Source organism: Thunnus albacares, chromosome 1 (assembly GCF_914725855.1).
Source record: "Thunnus albacares chromosome 1, fThuAlb1.1, whole genome shotgun sequence".
NCBI classification, from domain to species: domain Eukaryota; kingdom Metazoa; phylum Chordata; class Actinopteri; order Scombriformes; family Scombridae; genus Thunnus; species Thunnus albacares.
The window spans coordinates 16,588,497-16,610,198 of record NC_058106.1 but is presented as its reverse complement, the minus strand read 5'-3'; the positions used below and the strand labels follow the sequence as shown (position 1 = coordinate 16,610,198).

The following is a 21,702-nucleotide window of genomic DNA, read 5'->3' as shown; positions in this document are numbered from 1 at the left end:
ACAAATAACACACACACAGACACACACACTGCTGTTTACATATGTAGTAACATCTGGATGGGGAGTGGTTCATTTGCTTTCTCGCTGCTTAATTCCCTGTGGCATTGTGCTCAAAAGGAGCCACCAAAATTTAAATATACTCAGTCTATTCCCCACTCCGACTCTCTTCCTTCCTTTTTCTCTCCTTTTAACTTCAACTTCTAAATTTCACTTCTTTCTCCATCTGTTCTGCTCTCTCTCTCATTTCTTACTTCAACACAGCAGGTTCTTCCCATCTGCCTCTCTTGGCGTGCGGGAACTTCATATCACTTTTAGTCTCTAACTTTTTCTCCTCCCTCTCCAAATGTCTGGATGTTTCTGAATGCATGTCAACAATTCCTGCCAGTCAGTTTAAAGAAAGAAAAAGAAGAAGAGCTTCATGTTACACTGTCAGACAAGCCCCTGTCCTGACACGGAGGAGACTTTATCTGGATATTGTACTGTATCCTCAAACTACCATCAATCTTGGTCAACAAAGAGCGAGGTATAGAAAGAGTTGGTTTATGTTTGTTTTGATAAAATCGTCAATATTCTACACACTGACCATAGCTGAGCAGAAAGACAAAGAGAGGAAACTGCCTGCAATCACTCAGCTAAGTGATGTACTGCCATTGATGGAAAATATACTCTTCAATCATTCAGTGTATTTCCTTCTCCGGGATTTAGGATGCCACAGTTCAACAATCTGACAATTTGAGTTACGCACAGCAGCTGTATTAACAAAATGATAAAACAAAAGCGCTCTAGGACTGCATTGGAAGAGATTCCTGAAGGTAGATTAAAACATGTTGTTTTAATCTACCTTCATATATATTTATATGATACAGAGAGAGAGAAAGAGAAAGTGAGACAGAGAAGAGAGAGGGAGAGAGAAGACCTTGCACCCTGACACGTTCTCTGTCAAAGAGTCATATTCTCACACGATTGGCTTTCAATTAACTGCAGCAGGTTACAGAAAATGAGAGCAAGGGGGAGAGTCAGTGAGACAAAGAAGGGGGGAGTGAGTGAAAAAGAGAGAAATAGAAAAGAGGGAGGGACAGTGTGAGAGGAAAGGGGGGAGAAGAGAGATGTGGATTCAGTGACCCATAGAACGATGAAGCATTTCACCATTTGACTAGCTCTCCCAGGAGGATTTGTGTGTGGATCTGCGTCTGTGCGTGTGTCTGTGAATGTGTGTGAGTGCCTATACTGTGTGAAACAAAGCTCCACAAGAAGGCTATTAATTTTTTTCCCACTGTGTGTAAGCTAAGCTTACATATTGCAGCAAATGCGATCAAAAGCAATTACTGGTTTTCTTATTATATCACCTGAATGCTCAAAACCTCCTCGTGCAGCATGAAGATACATGTGCAGCAATTTGAAGAAACGGTTTGTTTGTCAAATGCAATTTTCAACTGTAAAAAACTGTTATTTAGAAGCTTAAGGATACGATACCCTATCTTAAAAATAATAATGGCATTAGTCAAAACTGTGGAATTAGTTGTGTTTGAATTCAGATCTACTATTTTCTTTCTCTCTAACAATGAAAACAACAGGCTGCTGTGGCTGCTGTAGTGTTGAGCGTTGCAGGAAGAGACATTATAATGATGGATGAATGGTTTCGGTGCTGTTGGAGAATCCATGTAGAGTATTTTTCCACCATAGTTTGCAGCAAAGCATTCAGTTCTTCTCTTCAGTCCTTTATAAACAAGCCTCTCTCTGGGCAAAACATGTGAATCAAGCTTATTTCTCGTGACTGTTTTTATAATGCATCTTTCAAATCCATCAGCCACACCAATTTCATAACACATGCTATGTGTGTATGCGTGTGCACTATTACACTCCTATTATTTTCTGCCACTCTGGTTTAATCTGTGACACAGTTCAAGCATGGTAGACACACGCACACGCACTCACACACCACCACCACCTAATTGGTAGCGTTTAATGAGAAGTGGCCTGGGATTTGGCCAAGTAGATCTATTCCAATCTAACCCTAAAGTGAAGGGCACTTGTTTTCCATCCATCTACTCCCTCTCTCTATCCATCAGCACTTCCTCTGTCACCCCCATCCTTTAATATGCCCCCCTTCCTCTATCATTCCTCCTCTCTTCTCAATCCTTCACTTCTCTCCTGCCCTTCCTATCTTTAATCCCACTTATCTCTCTCTCCATTTTATTCCTCTCTCCCTAATTATTTTTATCTATCCTATTCTATCTCACTAAGCTTTCCTCCCTGTTCTGAATCCATCACACCATCCATTCAGCCTTCCTTACAAATATTGATCCCTTCATCCATCCTTGACTCTCTTCCCCCTCAGTCCCTCCATGTGTCTCTCTCTTGTTAAAAAGCAGCAGGAGTCACAAATAGATTCCAGTCCAGCAACTAACATGCTGTTGCTTTGTTCTCCTCTTCCTTTGACACAACCACAAACACTTTCACTTGACACCAAAATACACAGACTCACTTGAAACAAACTCTCACACAAACACACAGCTGATTTATGACTGGTGTTTCTAGGCTGTGTTGTTGGCTCAGTGGCTAATTACATTCTATTTAACAGGCCATCAGTGGACGGAGATATAGGGACAGACAGAGAGCGATGAGGTGTGAGTGTGTGTGTGTGTGTGTGTGTGTATGTGTGTGCGTGTGTGTGTGTGTGTGGGTGTGTTACTAGCATGGACAGAGGACTGGCTTTACTGACACTATCTATTGACATGTACATGACAATTTACACACTTCAGCTACAACTTCCTGTTAAGAGACCAACTTATATGCTAATTTGTGACAGTAGTTCAGATGGCCACGATAGTTCTGGATTATATTTATCACATGTTGGTCTACGCCACTGATCTGGTCACTCATCTGCCAAAATATGAACTAGTACTTCATTAAAGCAGCATGCACTCCATCCTCTCTCCATCCTCCAATGTGTTAAATGATTTCCAAGATTAAACAATTTCAGAAATTAATGTTTCTAAGCTATCAACGTTTTTACTCCCAGTTTAAAATACTGAAAGGAAAGAATATTTGAATTCACTCGCTCTTTGCTCTGTGCTGTTTTCTATGTATCTCTAATATTAAAAACAGTAAGACCACAAAAGAAGCAAATAGACCTCTTCTTCTTCATGTCAAAACAAGATAACCGCTTTCAATTATGGTTAAATGACACACGAGCAAAATAACAAGTCTAGCAATCCTTATGTGATCAGGCGGTAGATATGTTTTTTGTTTTTTTAAATCACAGACCACCTATTTAAATCATCAATCAAGCATTATGCATCCTGGCTAATTGGTTCTCAATTATCATGTGATGGAATACTTCATTTTAAGGAAAATAGAAGAGGTAAATAGGCAGGCAGAGAAAGAGACAGCATCCCCCTGTCTCACAGCAATCCTCCATCCAAAATAACAACGCCTTCCCAATTCACCAATTCACTTGGGACCTATTCATTTACTCTGCTACCTCCAGCAACACACACACACACACACACACACACGGCAGCCAAATCCCCAAAGATCCAATCCTCGGAGCATGCAGTAAAAAATTCCTGCACTGATAGAAACTCCCTTCCCCCAGTGAGTAGGAACGTACACACACACACACACACACACACACCTAGCATGTACAGCATGTCTCTATCCTCTAACCCAACGTCCCCAGAGGGCCACTGCAGCACTGGGAAGATGGAGCGCTACTGTGTGAGTGTGACATATTCACAGACAGATTGGTACTAATGAAAGATATTACTCATATGCACATTAGCAACGGTAAAGAAAAGGTCAGCGTGGAGTCAGAAAAATTGTTGGAGAGAAGGAAAGAAGAGGAGAAGAGAAGTATAAAAAGGACAATAGCAAAGGAAGAAAAGAGCAGGAGAAAGAAGCAAAATAGAAATAAAGGGAGTCGTTAAATGAAACAGAGGAGAGGAGAATGAAGGAAAGACATGAAGGTGAGAGAAGCAAACGAAAGAGGAAGGGATCAGTTGGGAGAGATGTGGTTGACACAGGGATTTTGCTGTGTGCAGACAGTGAGCAAGAGGGAGATCGTGTGTGTGTGTGTGTGTGTGTTTGTAATAGGAGTGTCTGTATGCGGTCCACGTCTGAGAGTAAAGACCAAGACAGTCGTGAGATTTACCAGCACTGCATGGCTGCATCCATCGACCATAAACACACGCACAAATACACACATACACACATAACCAGAGTCAAGTCAGCGTCAAGTTTACATTGGGTTTTTTTACCAAACTGTAAGCCCACGACCCACACACACTAGATAAAATGGGAAATGGTACAGCTGACATAACCAACACTTTGCTAAGAGGAAATTACACATCACAGCGTACAGGATCTCATTATACACCCGAAAACAAGAAAAAAAAAGTGACAGCTGGACACACATACACACTACATATCACACACACACATATCCACAGACAGTGACACCTGCAGCATTAAACAAACCATGTTCTTTCACTTAGAAGGTTAATGCCCATAAATCGGCCCCAAAGACAGCTGGCTGTATGTCTGGAATGTCAACCAGATGTGTGTGTGTGTGTGTGTGCATGTGTGTGTTTCTGTAAAATGGCCTTGTTACCTGACAGTTCATGGGTCATAGAGAGAAATCCAAAGAGAGAGTGTGATCACATGAGTTTGTGAGCGTTCCCATACAATTTACGAGTTGCACCTCGTGCTTTGAAAGACAGACAGCAGTGTGTCTGTTACACTGGAGCATGTCACTCATACATCAACCACTCATATCTCATTATCTACAGACTTTGAGAACACAAACAAGCACAAAAGACAGCAATGTGCACAACAGGAGTGAAGGTAGAAGAGAAGAGAAGGGAAGAGAAGAGAAGAGCTTTCATATGCTTTCATAACATTTTCAGGAATATTTATTATCATCGGTATCATTTAAAATATGATTTAAAGCAGCTCATTAGATACGACGCCTCAGCAATACCTCAGACACTGTGACACTCTCATAGTCTTGTGTTACCCATGAATAATTTACTCATTCATTTTGAGCTTGCCATGTTTATCCATCAATAATTTACCCATATTACTCGTGTCTTATTTATGTTGTGTCGCTGTGCATTTCTCTAGATTTGATTACACAGCTCATCGGTAACTGGAGAGTTGATTTATACACAAACACACCAAAAGATAAGTAGACATGCTCATCAACAATATACTGTATAACAATATTAACATTTTTCCACCAGCTTCATCTCACATCTTTGCCTGACTCTTTTGTCAGACTATTTATTTCACATTTCTGCATTATTAGACAACTTGAGAGACATCAGCGTAGCAGTGGGAATGTCAAGGACTCTGATTCAAACCCAGGATTAATCTTTCTCTCTAGTAATATGCACGTCAGATTCCTCTTTTTATTCATTCTCTATAAAACAGAGTCTTCTAGTCCTCATACTTTCAATAAATCTTCAGAAATGTAATCTCGTGGGATTAAAACGAAATACAGTAACAGTGTTCATATCAGTATTGTATGATTCTTTGACCTCCTGTGATTCTGTACAAACAAATGCAGAAGGATGCCTCTCAGTCTTGTTTTGTCCCTTTCAGTCACTGTTCAATCATCAGTCATTGACTGTGTTTTAAGTAGACTTAGTCAAACTAACATAAAGTAAGAGGGAATTACAAAGAAACAGAGTCTGCAGATATATAGCAGGATGGTTGGATGGTGGTGAGGGATGCAGAGACAGCAGAGAATTAGCAGGAAAGTATGACATGTTATAAAGCATCAGCAGACCTAGAGAATTACTGCTAAAAACTTGCTTTGAATGTAGAAACATTTAAATTATAATATGTACAACAAGTCAGTATTGCATCCTATTACATTTAAAAACGTTCCAAATCAAAGACCTGCTTACTGGCACTGTGCAGAAATTGGATAAATGAATGAGGTGCTCTGATGTGAATGCATCTTACCTGGCAAAGAAAGAGGCGGCGGCGGAGGTGGTGGTCGGCGCCGTCGTGGTTGCAGCTGGAGTGTGTGAGGGAGAGTTTGTGTGTGATGTTGAATTTGTGTGTGAGGGTGAGTGTGTGTTGTAGCGGTTCAGGGCAGCTTCATTCAAACCTTCTCTGGAAGCCTCCGAGATCATCTGAGAGATCTGATGGAACACAAAGAGAGAAAGAGTTACTTTTAGCTATTGTTCATTAAAAAACACAAGAGTTGAGAGAATAGATTAAAAATAGATCACTTTGTTATTAAGATTGAAAAGGTCAATAGGTCATAGATGCAGTCACAGCTGGACTACAGACAATCAGATTCAAAAGGTTTGAAATCACAATAAGTGATGTTTTCTGCGTGTGTTTCGTTGTTCCAACAAGTGCATGTGTGCAGGGGTGACTAAGGGAATGACAAGATGTGTGCGTGTGTCTTCAACAACAATTAGCTGTTGTTAAAATATAGAATCCATCAAAGGAAAGGAGAGTGACATAAAGATCAACAGAAAGAATGAATGAAAGAAGAGAGTTTTCCTTCTGATTACTTAGATCATGTCAACTGTATCCATGTCCTTTATGAGAAAACACACACACACTCACACACACACACATACGCACTATGTCTCTGCCCCTTGTCTTTCCCAGGTGGTCAGATGAGAGACCATAACTTGTGTCCCACACATCTACTTTCATATCCTGTTAAAGGATATGTTATGTCCATTTATTTATGTTCTCTGATGGATGTTTAGCATTCCTTATTATCATTTATTATTTCATATTTATATCTATTATAGGACACATTTACAAGCCCAAACTGGTGTTTTTGTAAGGTACAGAACAATTATCAAATGATCAAATGAGAAAAAAAATTATGCATATTTTTCACCATGTTTCATTTTAGTTATTTGCCTTTCTTGAGGGAAATTTTAAAATATTTACAAGATACTATGTCATTGCAGCAGCTTTGTGTGTGTGTGCGTGTGTGCGTGTGTGTGTGTGTGTGTGTGTGTGTGTGTGTGTGTGTGTGTTTGTGTTGGATGAAAAAGTCAAGCCAAGGTAAATACTTTAAAACATTCTACCTTTCTCTTGTGTGTTGTCCTTGGCAAACAGACAGCAGATAAGCTCTCTAGTGATCGTAGTGAACCAGCAGCAGAACGCTGTCTGGGCCGCAGATAGACAGAAATCAACAAACACGCACACCCTCCCTTCCTCGATTTCTCCCTTCTAACCTAATGACTCTTCCTTCACTTTCACCCTTCCTTTTCCTTCTTTTCCATTACCTCTCTTCACTTGTTTTTAATGCATCAACCTTATCCAATTTCATTCTCTTTGTCCCTTTGCTCTGCCCTTCAGCTCTTTACATTTCTACTTTATTATTGGATCATCCTTCATGGCATTTGTGCTTTATTAGATAGTATGCAGTGAAGAGACCTGTGAACTTATGACACTGTAAAGAAATGAAAACTTGCTGTTTGTTGTTACTGTTTCATCAAATATATGATATATTATACATATACAACAACTTTACCTTTATCAATCTTTTTTTAAGATAATGTTTTTGGCATTTTGCTTTTATTACACATATTTGGAAAGAGCGAAGGGATCAACATACAACAAAGGTCCCCTGGTGGAGTTTGGTTGTATTTGTGTGTTGTGTCCATCAACAAATACTGTACTGCCAGAAGCATTTCTACAACAGACATAAGTCTCTCTCTCTCACACACACACAAAGAGGCATTTACATGACACATTTAACTGCTTTGTGGTGTGTGTGTGCGTGTGTGTGCGTGTGTGTGTTCGTGTATGCGCAGGTGACCCATTCGTGAAATAGATATAGATTATTGATTATAGTTCTTTATGTGCTGCCAGCAGCCAGACAGCAGAGCACCTAAATCATAACCATATGCTCCAATAAAGGAACTATAGCTTGTGTGGGAGTAAATCTGCAAGCATGTATGTCTGTTGTGTATATGTGAGTGTGTGTTCTTGTGTGCGCATGTCTAAAAGTCTCTGCACCTGTGTGTAAATCAGCCCCACCATGCGTATATTTACTGCTGAGGGCTCCTGGGGTCCAGGCACGCAGCCCACTGCCTTGATAAATTACCTACTGTAAATGAGATGCCTCTATAGTTTATATACCATACCATTCTGTGCATTTACATCCATTTCAGATGCTCCAACTTAGCTTTCTACTGCTGCATTATTAAAGCAGTGGTGAACGTTTGGAATAAAGGTCTAGTGAGCTACATGGAATATTTGTGCGTTTGTGCCAGTTACTCCTTTATCCTGATAAATGGGAAGAGGAAAATTACCTGCACAGTGTGAGAATAATGTCCCCACAGAGGGTTATTATGCAGGTTGAAAACCGAAAAGGGTGGTTGAACAATATGTGGAGGGTCAATGAGGGTGCAGAAGTTCAAACCGCTGGACTGACATACAGTAAAGACCACATTTTCACTGCATTTCCCAGAGTCACACAAAAAAGTGCAATAACTATATCTTCATTCATTTTATCATGAGATTACAAATGGTTTGCTGTTTTTCTCTGAGACCGCTGTGTGCTGATGGGTAATTATGCCTCTTCCCTCTAATTAAACCAGCTATTGTATGAGAGCTGTCAAATTAGTTCTGCAGCTGCACACAGACAATGGAAAGATAGCATGATAATTCCTATTTAAATCAAATTCCTGCATGGTCACCTGGCTGGTGCATCTACATGGATGGCTGATGTAGCATTTTGGGTAATGTAGTCACTGAAATAAATTATGTTTTTGTTTGCTTTTATGTGGCAGTAATATTGAAAATTGTAGTACTGTTTCTATCTGACATGTCCCATTCAGATTTACATATAGGGCAAATGGGGTGAGTGGCTATCTCCACATTTTACTATAAATTTGATTAAATTACACTGAATGAAACTTTCTTGATGCCTGTGGGGATATTAGGTCACCACAGCAGGTGAAAAAAAGGACATATGTAGATAATGAAAGGACAAACAGGGATAATACAACAGCAAAATGTGTTGAAAATAATGCAGCAAATCAGTGAATACACAGCACCAAGTTTTCATAGGACACTTGGTTCTGAGATTGTACTGTACCTGTAAATGCTGGACTTTGATGAATGTGATATCACATTTCCTCTGAAATTATGAGGTAAAAAAACCTCACTTACACACTCATTCTGTCACTTTCCAACCTATTCTTTCCCTGCTCTTAAAAAAAGGTAAAAGCTGGTTCATTCATCTTCATTACAACACAAACACCATTTCCCCAGCATTCACCTCCCTCATCTGTCTCTCTTACATTTGTTTTATTTCTCCATCCGTCTCCAACCACAGGCTACTCCAAGCCAATGTAGAATTTGTGCCTGAAATTTAGGGTTTATATGAGGAGGGTAAAAATAGAAATGGTGTGTTTTTATGTTCATGTACGTGTGTGGTCTTTCCTGTTTTTATCAGGGGGGATAGACACAATCTGTAAAACAATCTAACTGCTTACTGTAGTAGAGTAGAGGGAGAGACACACAGAGAAGAAATAAGGGAGTGTTTATTTATTTCATATTGGATGTAGGGTTACAGAAACAGACAGTATGTGAGACAGAGTGGGAAAGGAAAGAAAGCAAGTAAGTATAGAGGGCACAGAAAACAGCGATAGAAAGTAGACAGGACACAAAATGAATAGAGATGTTCAGAGGAAGGAGGCAAAGAGAGAAAAAAATGGATGAGTTGAAGTGAGGGATAGGGAATGAGAGCAAAGATGAAACAGATGAGAGTGGGATTAAATAAGATTAATATCAACATATATACAGTATATTGAATTGAAAATTCAAAAAAAAAAAAAATGAAAATTGAAGTTCGATTGGAAAACAGCCTCAGGGCTGCATATGCCAAAAGATATGAAAAAGACACAGTTTCAAGACAGAAATATGTAGTTTTATGTACATTTTCGTGGCAGTACTGATGACTTCAGGGAATAGCAAAGAAAATAAAACATGCTCTGATCATGCTCTTTTCATCCAGTTATGCAGCAACACACATTTACACCTAATAGCTCTAAGCTGTCTTCTACTGTTGGAACCTGAGTGGTTGTACTGTTCTGTCAAAGAGGGTTTAAAGGCCTTGCTCACACTGACCTTAATGGGAATAATTTTTGCAAAACACATAGTTCACTTTCTAATCAACTTCTGTTTTAGCTGATGAGATGAGAGACATTAAACTGTACATGTACCTGTGGTAGTTTGCTGTCTCTGATGCTCGATGAGTGGCTTCTTAAACATTAATGACGTTGAATTATAGTTAGCAAGCAGCATTATCAACAGCAAAAAAGGGAAAAGGAAAAGCTCTGCAGTAATTAAACCTAAAGGATGTCCAGCACTGTATGGCAGTGAAGGTCTAGCTTTCATTTTTGTGCGTGTGTGTGTATGTGTATGTGTATGTGTGTGTGTGTGTGTGTGTGTGTGTGTGTGTGTGTGTGTGTGTGTGTGTGTGTGTGTGTGTGCACGCAAGGGTTGTGTTGTATCTCACATCCTGTTTCTCTCTGTGAGATAAACAATACCAAACACACTCAGAAACACTCGAGCAGGCACCACAAACAAATACACGGCAAATTAGGACGGCTAATCTAACCACTGTTGAAATCAGTACACATACACACACACACACACATACACACACACACACACACACAAACACACACACACACGCACAGATACACACTCCACACTGTGTAAACCTGTTTTCAATTAGCTGCTTGAAGGACAGAGGGAGGGCAAAGAGACAATGTTCAATTGTTTTCTCATTCCAGAGAAAGAGAGAGAGACACAGAAGAGAGAGAGAGCATCAAATCAATACGAAAAATGAAAAGAGGGAAAACAGTTCAGTGCATTAGAGTGAAAAAAAGAGTTTCTATGTTGTTTCTTTGAGCAAATCTATAACATCACTGAGCACACTGATGTCTGACTGTACAGACGCAATATGTAGTAAAGCCTGGACCCTTGTTTTACGCTCACCAGCATCTTGTTCGTTCAATTACTGGACCCAGTTTAGTGTTGCCAATTAACCTGATCTGCATGTCTTTGGACTGTGGGAGGAAACCAAAAAGAACATGTAAATCCCATCCAGAAACACCCCAAGTTCAAACCAAAAATCTTCTTTCTGTAAAGTAATAGTGCTAACCACTGAATCAACACGCCGTCCTCTATTTTAAATAAAAATGATTTCAAAACCATTTAAAAAAGTTCATGGCCTCCAGCACCTCACTGATCCCAGTGAGCCACCTAAAAGATTTACACCCGGTCCATTATAATCAGTCTCCCTTGTTCTGACTGAGTCAGTGTTTTTCATTTGTCCCAAACTACTTGTGGGACCAAAAAGGAGAGTCCTTGTAAATATAAAATGTGGAGGTTGTCACTTCCTAGAATGCTGATCCAGCAAGATTTTAATGTCAGCTACACTGGCAGACACAATGGCTCCTCTCTCGGTCCTCCCTCTTTCAGCTCTCTGTCTCTCCTCTGTCTCATATTATGATACCTCCTTTAAAGGTGACATTTTAATCATCTTCATATCTTGTGAAATTAATTGCAACACTTTATTTTAAAATAAATCCAGTGGCTCCACACTGGTTTTGCTGTTGGTAGTGTTTCTGAAGACTAAAGCACACATTTTCCATGAAGCTCACAAATTCCTGCTGCAGTGCTTTGGCTTTAACCCCCTCACGTTCCCTGCTGTTGCTCCACATGTGTTTGTTTTCTCTTTACATTTGCTGAAGAGCTTGAACATGTTGGATGAGATTTCTCTTTTGGCTTGCAATCGATCATCTGGCAATGTAAGACAATCTGAGAGCTTCAGTGATGCTTGAACATCAACAGCCATCTTTTATGTTTTGAGCTATACAGCAGATCTCCAACATCATCCAACTCTCTTGCAAAAAGGAAATGCAGTTAAGAGGTTTCTAGTCAATGTCCACGTATACACTGATGTCTCAGAATTAATGTGGTCCTAAGAAATTGATGTTGAAATGACAGATGAAGCATCTATGATCAATTTTGTCTTATTCTTATTCTCTTTTTTCTCTCTCTTTAACAATCTCTCTTACCTTCTCTTCATCTATTGTCAACATCTCTCTATATTTTACTCTAATATTTCTTCATTTCCCTGCCTCTACCTTCCATTCCCATTCTTCGATCATCTCTGTGGGCAGCTCCTCCCCCGTTGTCTCCCTCTCTCTGTCCCTGAGGGGTGAGTCTAAACGAGGGTGATTTATTGTCGTGCTCCGTTTCTCCTTTCCTGCTGAAACACCATTACTGTCAGATTCACGGCAGAAACACTAACATCTTACACCTCCAAATACAGATAGTAATTCAAATACAGAATGCAGAAATGCAGCAACCAAAGAAAAACTTTCATATGCCTACACACCTGCACACACCTACAAACCTGCAGGCACGCAAGCCTGCACAGCATACATACTGTATACACACAGCAAAACACATTTGCACACACATACACACAGATTCTGACATACACCAGACATAATGTATTAATATACAAATGCACAAATACACATTTACACAAAACAATCTATAAACTGGTAAAAAAAAATATATATATAAAAGAAGGACAAAAGTAACACAAAAATTATCCTTCATTATCTAAAAAGAGAAAAGCTCTTTCAGATTTAAACACTCACTCTTTCCCTGTAAATTTCATAAAGACAGGCCAGAATACATAAAGGCTCTTAAGCCTAATTTATTTCTGACCATAGGACAAGATAACGAAACAATTCCAGAGACTGTACAAAGTAATTTCCACCTACGACTCCATATCTCTGTATCTGATTCAAGTCATGGACTGAATAACAATATAAAGAGAGATGGGAAACAGCACGAGTGAGGAGAGAATGAATATGAAGCAGACAAAGTGCGAGAAAGTCAAGAGAAATAGTAAAGGAGAAGGAGAGAAAGAGGCATAAGAAATGAGCGAAGAGAGAGAAAATGTATGTGTGTGTGTGTGTGTGTGTGTGTGTGTGTGTATGAGAGAGAGAGAGAGAAAGAGAGAGAGAGTGAGAGCGTGAAGGGGTACTGAGGGTGTGTGACATAGAGTCTCCAGAGTCCTAATTATCACTGTATGAATTATTACATCTGTAGAACACGTTTGTACACACACACACATACACGCACACACACACACGCACGCACACACACCTCTAGATCTCCCCTGGAGTCTCAGCTCTCCTGCCTCCTTCCATACACCTCTAGACCACTCGTCACCGGAGGCGTTTTCTCCCTCCATCCTGCTCCCTCTCTTCCCGTCTCCTCCTAAAACCCTCTTCTTTAATTTCTTTCCATTTGAGTCACTTTTACGGTTTGAATCGTACCAACCTGATGCTAGATGTGCTGCTGGTGAGAAATAAATATTTTATAATGTACTACAGATTATAGCACTGATGATTTGTCCTTGCAAGTCTGTACATTATGTCTGGTTCTTTTAAGTTGAGGCTTCCCAGTCTCATTCACCAAATCTGATACAAACTCAATATTTTGTGGGTGTGAGTCGATTTACTTTACTATTCCTCCAAAAATGTTTCAAGACTGTAGATGACAGTTTTTTTTATTCTCTTACAGTTTCTGTTCCTCTGATGTCTTTTCATTTTTTATTTTTTTGTTGCTGTCCAAAATGATATGTCTACCAAAAAGCCTTTGTTCTAAAACGCGTCCTTATCTCACTAGGAACACACAAATAGTTATTTGTGCATGTCTGTCTTTGCCTGAGGCAGAGAGAATATAGCTTAGACTGACTTTTGCACAAACTGAAGGGAGGAGAGGAGAGGAGAGGAGAGCAAAGGATGCATGTTCATGATGAACACATTATCTCTGGAGTTATGATTATGTCACTGGATGATAGTTAACAAGGTCACACTACAGTAAGTATGCTGAAAAATTAAAATGTTGCACTTCCTCTCATGTCTGTCAGACTCATATCAACAGATGTATTCATTTTCACGCTGGTAGCCTGTTACGTTTGATGTAGTCATGTAAGACCAGAATTAATTTAATCAGTTTTCATATTTGATAATACATGTCCTATTCAGTCATGTATGCAGGTACAGTGGTTAGTGGGAATGAGTATCATTTGATATTCATGTGTGACTGTAATACAAACACGCACACACACACACATATCTAAAGGTGGCCTACCTGGTACGGATAAAGTGTAACTCCTCCATTAGTTCGGTTCAGGTGCTGATGTGCTTGTAAAGCTGCTGTACTCAGTACTGCTCCAGTCCCATTATTACTGCTGGTACCACTATTATTGCCAGGGCTGTTTACTCCAGTTACAGGCTGCTGTTGGGCACCTGCTGCTTTTCCTGAACTCGGGGACCCATTCCTTCTGTCCATCCCACCTCCAAGACCCAGGGAGCTGGGCTTGGACCCCAGTCTGTGCCCTTGGCCTTGAGGTTGTTGGTTTGTGGGAGCACAGCTGGATGTTTGCCCGACTGAGGGACTCCCATGGCTGGGGTTGGATGGTCCATGGCTTGGGCTGGGTGTCGGGGTCTGGCTGGGGCTTGGGGAGGGTAACTGGGAGGAAGGGTGTGAAACAGCAGCTGTAGCTGAAGAGGAAGAAGAAGGGAGAAAAGGGGGAGGCCATTCCCGTGATCCAGATGCTCCTATCGGTCCTGGGGGTCCCGGAGATCCATATCGTCCAATCGGGGCAGGAGGGGAAGAGATGGGAGATAAATCCCACTGGTCGAGAGTGAGCACCATGCGCACAGCTTCCTGTTTAAGCTGAGTGAGGTGAGTGGCACAGACATCACAGCGACTGTCACGTTCATTCCATGCTCGCCGAGAACTGTTGGGCACCTGAAGCTTATCATGGAGGAGGAGAGAGAAGGAGGGATCCTGGAGGGAGAGAGAGAGAAACAGAAGGCATTAGACTGGTGTCTGGAGGAATGAATGAATGCACGTTCAAATTTTGAACCGTACTTGAACAAACAACTGCAGAGAGAGGACAGAAGAGGAGAGGAGAGGAGATGAGATGAAATGATAGGCGTGTTCATGTTGTACAAGTCATGACTATGAATATTTATAGAAAACCCAAGAAACACAGCCATGTAGCCTGGGGGAAGATGTGTAGAAAGAGAGAGAGAGAGAGAGACACACACACACACACACACACACACACACACACACACACACACACACAAACACACACACACATACACACAGAGCAAAACCTATGTAGCACACACACAAAAATGCACGCACACTGATCTTTAGGGTCTTAGTGTCTATAAGGTAAAAGTGCAACAGACACTGACAGAAAGGAGAGTGTCCTAATACAGAAATGACAACAGCTGACCTTATACTCTCTTTTTTCCCTCTCCCTTCTTTTATTTTCTCAGCAGGAATGTTGCTACAGTGCAGCCTGTCTTTGTGTGTGTGTTGAGTGCATGATGTGACTTTGCACCTTTGAATCATCTGTAAAGCATCTTGGTGCAGTAAATACTGAAAATATAAAAAGATAAAACATATAACTCTTCATACAAGAGGTTAATTTCTTGACTATCAAATTCTCACAATGAGAAATGACTCAATTAACTTCCCATAAAAAGGCAATAAAAAAACTATTGGGTGAAGAAGGAACAGCCAGCAAAGGTGACATGAACTATATTTCATTCATTCGTGTCTTAGAGGGAAGTATTAAACATTAAAATGATAGAAAAGGACACATAATTAATGACATTGCAGTTGTAATTACTACATTGATGGTATCTAAGATAATGGCTCCAGAAACAGCATTCAACAAGAACACATCCACTGACATTTTGAGCATTTTTACAGTGGCTCACAGTTGATCTATTCATTTTAAAACCAATTTCTCAATTTCTTCTGTAGCTGAATTGGTAAAGCACGACACTGAAGACTATAATGGTCTATTTGCAGGAAAAAATTCACAAAATTTGAACAGACAAAGGGACACTTGTGGAAAAATAAAACACTTCTTAGCTTCAGTATCCTCATGTTCATGAATATGTCACGGTTTCTCTCAGTTTTCTGTAATAAAAGTTAAGGATATCTTGACTTTTACCGTTTAACCAATTACACAGCTTCTGAACAGTCCAACTTCTGTTGTTGCTCTTTCATTACGGCCACAGATGTGTGCTCCTAATGGGATGGACTGTAACTTAACAGTCCATATGAAGCTGTGATGAGTATTCACATATGTAGTTGAGCAAAGTTTGATTGTGACTCTATTCAAGTTCACCTTTGCGGTTAGTAACACACTGCCAGGCTTTCTGGTTCCCAGGAACACCCATATAAAAAATGTCAGTTTTAAAAGGTGATCAAAAGCACTTGACAGAAATGCAGTCTTTAATGACTTTTCAGATAAAACGTAAAAAAAGAGAAAAAATACTAAATGTATTGTTTTCCCCTTTTTCCTTCCATTCTCATGTTGGTCCACTGTGTTTTTTATTGTCTTTACCCCTTATAGGTTGGTTGAATTTGTGTGTCTGCGTGTATGTGAGCGATTATAGTTGCAAAAATCTGGGTATTTGTCCAATTTATGTGTGCGGTTATCTGTGCCTGTGTGCATGAATGTATGTGCATGTTCAGGTATGTGTTACGTGCGTGTATGTGTGTGTCTGTGTACACATGTGCTGCCCTTTTCCAGACTAATTGGAGCCACTCTCACAGAGCAAAGCCCCTCTAAATCTCCTGCCACGTCTCTCTGGTCTAAATATCAAAGTTAACAAGCAACCAACACGCACACACCCAGATAGAAATCTGTGACTAAACCTCGACTGACCCCAGTGAAAATATTTTTTTCAAATTTTTTGCACAAAGCAGTAAGCATGTTATCTGGCAAACGGTTATTAAATGAATAGTTTTTCCTTCTAAAAGTCTGACTTAACACAAGGCCCTTGGAAATGAGTGAGTGTGACGATTGTCAGTTTAAGTGTAGGTGTAGTGTCAGTGTATTATCGGCGAGTGTACGTCTGCTCAAAGGCTCTGTAATTCAACAAAACATCTGTGGCAGGTGGTGCCAACTCACTTGATAACTGTAATTACCTTCCAGCGTTACATCAGCCCACCTCTTAACACTGAAGCCAGGTATCAGTGTAGACCCTCGCCTTTTTCTGTGCAAGTGATACAGCATCTGTACATCAAATTGAGTGTACGGTTAAATGTAGAAATCACCTCATGCTATTTTAACCCGTGTTAGAGACTAAAGACATGTACAGTCTCCACAAGTATGAAACCTGCAACTTCTTTGTTCATTTATGTTACTCTTTTCTCATTCTTGCCTACAGATGACATGAAATCTTTTCTCTGTAACCACTTTCTCTTGAATGACTGCTATTACGAAGCACTGCTGCATCTAAAACACATTCACCATCCTCTCAAAAAACTGGGTAAGCTGTCATCCTAGCTAAGATTCTACGTTTGCTGCAGCTTTTTATATAACGCAAGGCAATTTCCACGTGATTGATTTAACGATAGAAATAAAACAGACAACAGTTTAAATATCAATGTACAATATGATGAAGTGCTGCAATAATATCACTTATGACACATGTTGAGCCATACTAGTTGAAACAGAAATCACACCAGTATCGACAGTTGTTCAACCTGCTGAGACCTTTATTTGAATATCTCAGTACATCATCATGCCAGGGAGGAGGCTGTGCATGTACAGTATTAATCAAAGTGATGAACTCTTTGTTTGGTGAAGCTTAATCAATAAATGAGTTATGGAGATACAGCATTAGTACGTGTGTGTGTATGCATCTCCAATCAATAGGCATGTGATCGGCAGAGGTTATCTCAGCAGATTTAGACAGACAGATGATTGACAGAGAGGACAGAAAAAACAAAGGGACCAGTAGATAAATAACAAGTGACTGACAGGTAGATACAAGAACATTTATAGTATCAACAAGCAGCTCTCTTGACGACACACCGTAAATATATCCTAGCATTCTATTATTAACTGATTGTTTATATGCTGTGCACTAAAACCTACCTTACACTGAGTTGTATAACTATGAAAAAAACATTACATTTGAATTTTCTCCCAAAATATCCTTAACTGTAGATTATCTGGATGTGTGAGCCTCTTTGGTGGCCCTTATGCTAATAATGCAATGTAAGCTTGTTAGTAAGAAACACAGAGTGAATGTAACATACTGTCTGCAAAAATCACAAAATAAGCCTCTATCAATAGCAAGCCTGTTACCTTTCTGCAATCAATATACCGGCTGTGTGTGTGTGTGTGTGTGTGTGTGTGTGTGTGTGTGGAAAGTGTGTGTGCAAATGTGTGTGCACACAAAGAGACATTTCATCTAATATTAAAATGCAACCTCTCAACCTGAGAGCTGCCTGCTAGGCTATGTCAACAAACCACAAGACCACAAGCTACACACACATATGCACGTGTGTGTGTGTGTATGTGTGTGTGTGTACATATAGATAAAGACTACCTTGTTACTTGGGCAAACTAAGAGGCATAACGAATAGAACATGGTTTTTAAACAGAGATATACACACATGCAGTCAAACATAAGCCTGGCTGGCATGAGAACCAAACATACACTCCAGGCTACATAAAATAAGCTACTGGTGTCTCCCTCTGTGGCCCTCCACACACACACACACACACATACACACACACACACGCACGCACACACGCACGCACGCAGGCACACACGCACACACAAAACATGTTTGCAGAGTGACACGCATGAGTGGAGGCAGACTGGAGGAAAAGGAGCCGAGGAAGAGCCAGATATATTTATGAATGCATTTATTCCATTTTTCAGTGTATGTTCAATAGTTCTGCTTATAGCCACAAGGTTATGACATATTTTCTGCTAGGTGTAAAAATTGTGTGTTTTCAAATTGTGACTGTAAATTTTATGCATCTGGACAGGATCGCAAGAGCGATAGAAATGACAGAAAAAGTGCCCATGTGGCCAGTCAAAACACATAAACTGGTATCTCTTCCTCCTCTACATGGATTCTTCCCTGCATGACTGCTGATTGACAACAGAACACAGTTAGTCTTTCTCTTAATCTCTGAGACTGATTGCTCTGCTATCAAATTCCACTGTACTGGACATATGTAATGTCATGTCAACTACATTTGGTCACTTACCCATGGGAATGCACTAAAATGTACCATAAAACAAAAAAGAGTAGGAGATAAGAGGTGCTGTGCTCCCATGCAAGGAACCAGTGTATTTAGTGTCAGTGTTTGGAACATACAGATGGACATGGGAAAGGTGGATTGTGTTGCAGAAGTAGTTTACTAGTAGTTTTCATGGATGTTTTTACTATTAAATTCATTTCTGGTGTCATGTATTTATTCTTTTCACAACATTCTGTGAAAACTTGTGTAAAAGTTTAGCTTTGATGTTACAAGTTCAAAGCAGTTTCAGTCTTAAATCCTCATTTACTCTTTGTACATCTCACCTTCATGCTCAGTCAGTTATTATAAAATGTATTTGATATAGATTTTTTTAACTACTGTTTAAAATAATAAATTGTGAAACAATGTCCCAATCAATGTCAAATATTAAGCCTGCATCTCCTGTTTGGTAAGAATTGTAAAGGTCAGATCTTTGCCAAAAATGTGCGGAAAAGGGAACACCTAATCTCTCTTGGCTTCTTTCGACCCCCTTCTATCTCCCTGTCACACACACTCAAGCACACACGCACAGCAGACAGGCAGCTAAAGGAGCATTAAAGTGGACACGGTGTACGGTCCTTGAGATGAGGGCCCTGTTGTTCCAAATTAGCTGAGATTTGGGAAGCAGCCAAGCTGCCTCGCCAAAAAGAAGAAAAAAAAGAGCAAAAAGAGAGCTGCGGTTTTGAGGGGCAGAGAGAGAGGGAGTCTAGGAAAGAGAGGAGCTTTTGCTAAAACTGGGCATGAACACTGTTTGAATACACACACATACACACACACACACACACACACACACACACATCTATTAAACGTCATTAACACTCTAGCACAAGGTACAAATGGCCTGCACACACACATACTCTCTTTCTCCCAGTGCCCCCTCTTTGACCCTATTTCTGTATTTCTCTTCCCACTAATGCTTCCTTTTTGTTATTTTGAGCTCATCTTTCAAAACAGGAGTATCACTGAGTTTGTTTACATTCCCCTGGTCCAAACATACACACACACACGCATGCACACACACACACCCTAATTGGCTCTATACTGGCAGACAAACTAGAGTTCAGACCAGGGAAAAACAATCTTGAGTTAAACTTGAGTTAAATTTGGAAATCTGATTGGAAGCTATTTCATTTTCCAAGTAAAACTTTAAAGGATTTTACAAAATCAGATTTAAAATATGATTATTGGTGTTATTAGAGACTTTAATAAGATTGTGGTTAGATAAGAATGTCCTATTGTGAACTGCTATATTTCTTGCTCTCCTCCCCTTTTCCTACTTCCTTCATCCCCTTTATCTGTTTCTCCCAGCCATCTCTTCACCTCTGAGTTCATCAGTATTCTGAGAGTGACTCAATCAGCAACACAGTCTGTGTGTGTGTGTGTGTGTGTGTGTGCACTTGCATGTGTGCATGCATATGTGTGTGTGTGTGTGGTATTCTTTTCCTCCTACAAGGGCAGACAAACATAGCCTCAGCTGTACTGTGTAAGGATGAAGTGAGTGACAGAAAGAGAGAAAGTAGAGAGACAGAGACAGGGTCCAAGCTAACTGAACAGTGGCCTACGCGACTCTTGTGTAGTGTGCTGACAATCAGTCTGTGTAGCAATGACATGTGTGTGTGTGTGTGTGTGTGTGTGTGTGTGTGTGTGTGTGTGTGTGTGTGTGTGTGTAGGCTGGAAGGATGCTATTACTGAGATTTGATGAGAAAAGACAGCTCTGTCCTGTTTGTCCCTCACTGTTTTTCCTGCGAGTGTGTGCACTGGAGTTAAAGCATTAAAATAAATGTACTGTCACACAAAACAAGACTTATCCCATTCACACACACACACACACACACACACACACAACAATAGATATGCATACACACTGTCCACTTTTAGGTACCCACTGGGTATAAGACAAGACAGCAGCATTTTGACACTGAATTACGTGATTGCAACTCACCACCACGATCATCTCTCTCTTTTTCAAACCTTTGTCAGATCCTCTTTTCACTTCTACTATATATAGAACCAGTTCATCGCAGACACTTAAAAAATAGGAAAGAGGAGACGATGGCAGATCAGAGAGAAGGAGAGAGGAGAGAAGAGAACATAACAGAAAAAGCCTAATTCCTCCATGAAAAGGAGAGGAGGAGAGGTCTTAGCTGGTTGTAGCCAGAATGACGCTGGTTGATTGGCAAGTGCATGCATGTATGTGTGTGTATGTGTGTATGTGTGTGTGTAATCAGTTCCAGATGAGTGACCAATGAAGGTAAACCGTTCCTCTTCCCCCCATACTCATTTACCTCCCTTGATCTCTCTCCTCGTTCATCCCTCTTCTACTCTGCTCCTGTATGCACTGTATAATATACACACATGCACATGCATTTCTCAGCAGGTCTAAGATCAGTGAATTCATGCAGAAGAGATGCAGACGGTCTTTTGCACCTGCTCAACAACACACACACACACACACACACACACACACACACACAGAAGGCAGGAGTGTGAGAAAGTGATAAAGGGATGGTGAGGAGTGAGAAATG

At 40.3% G+C, this 21,702-nt stretch overlaps 1 protein-coding gene across 1 annotated transcript in view; it reads right to left on the bottom strand.

The window, feature by feature from the left end:
- Window positions 1–21,702, bottom strand: part of kif26ba (kinesin family member 26Ba) — an 85,506-nt gene that overhangs the window by 40,170 nt on the left and 23,634 nt on the right. Inside the window, exons 3-4 of the mRNA XM_044346273.1 lie at window positions 14,185–14,886; window positions 5,971–6,152 (exon numbers count right to left, since the gene is read on the bottom strand). Of these exons, the coding sequence (XP_044202208.1) occupies window positions 5,971–6,152; window positions 14,185–14,886 (884 nt within the window). The remainder of the gene's footprint in view (window positions 1–5,970; window positions 6,153–14,184; window positions 14,887–21,702) is intronic.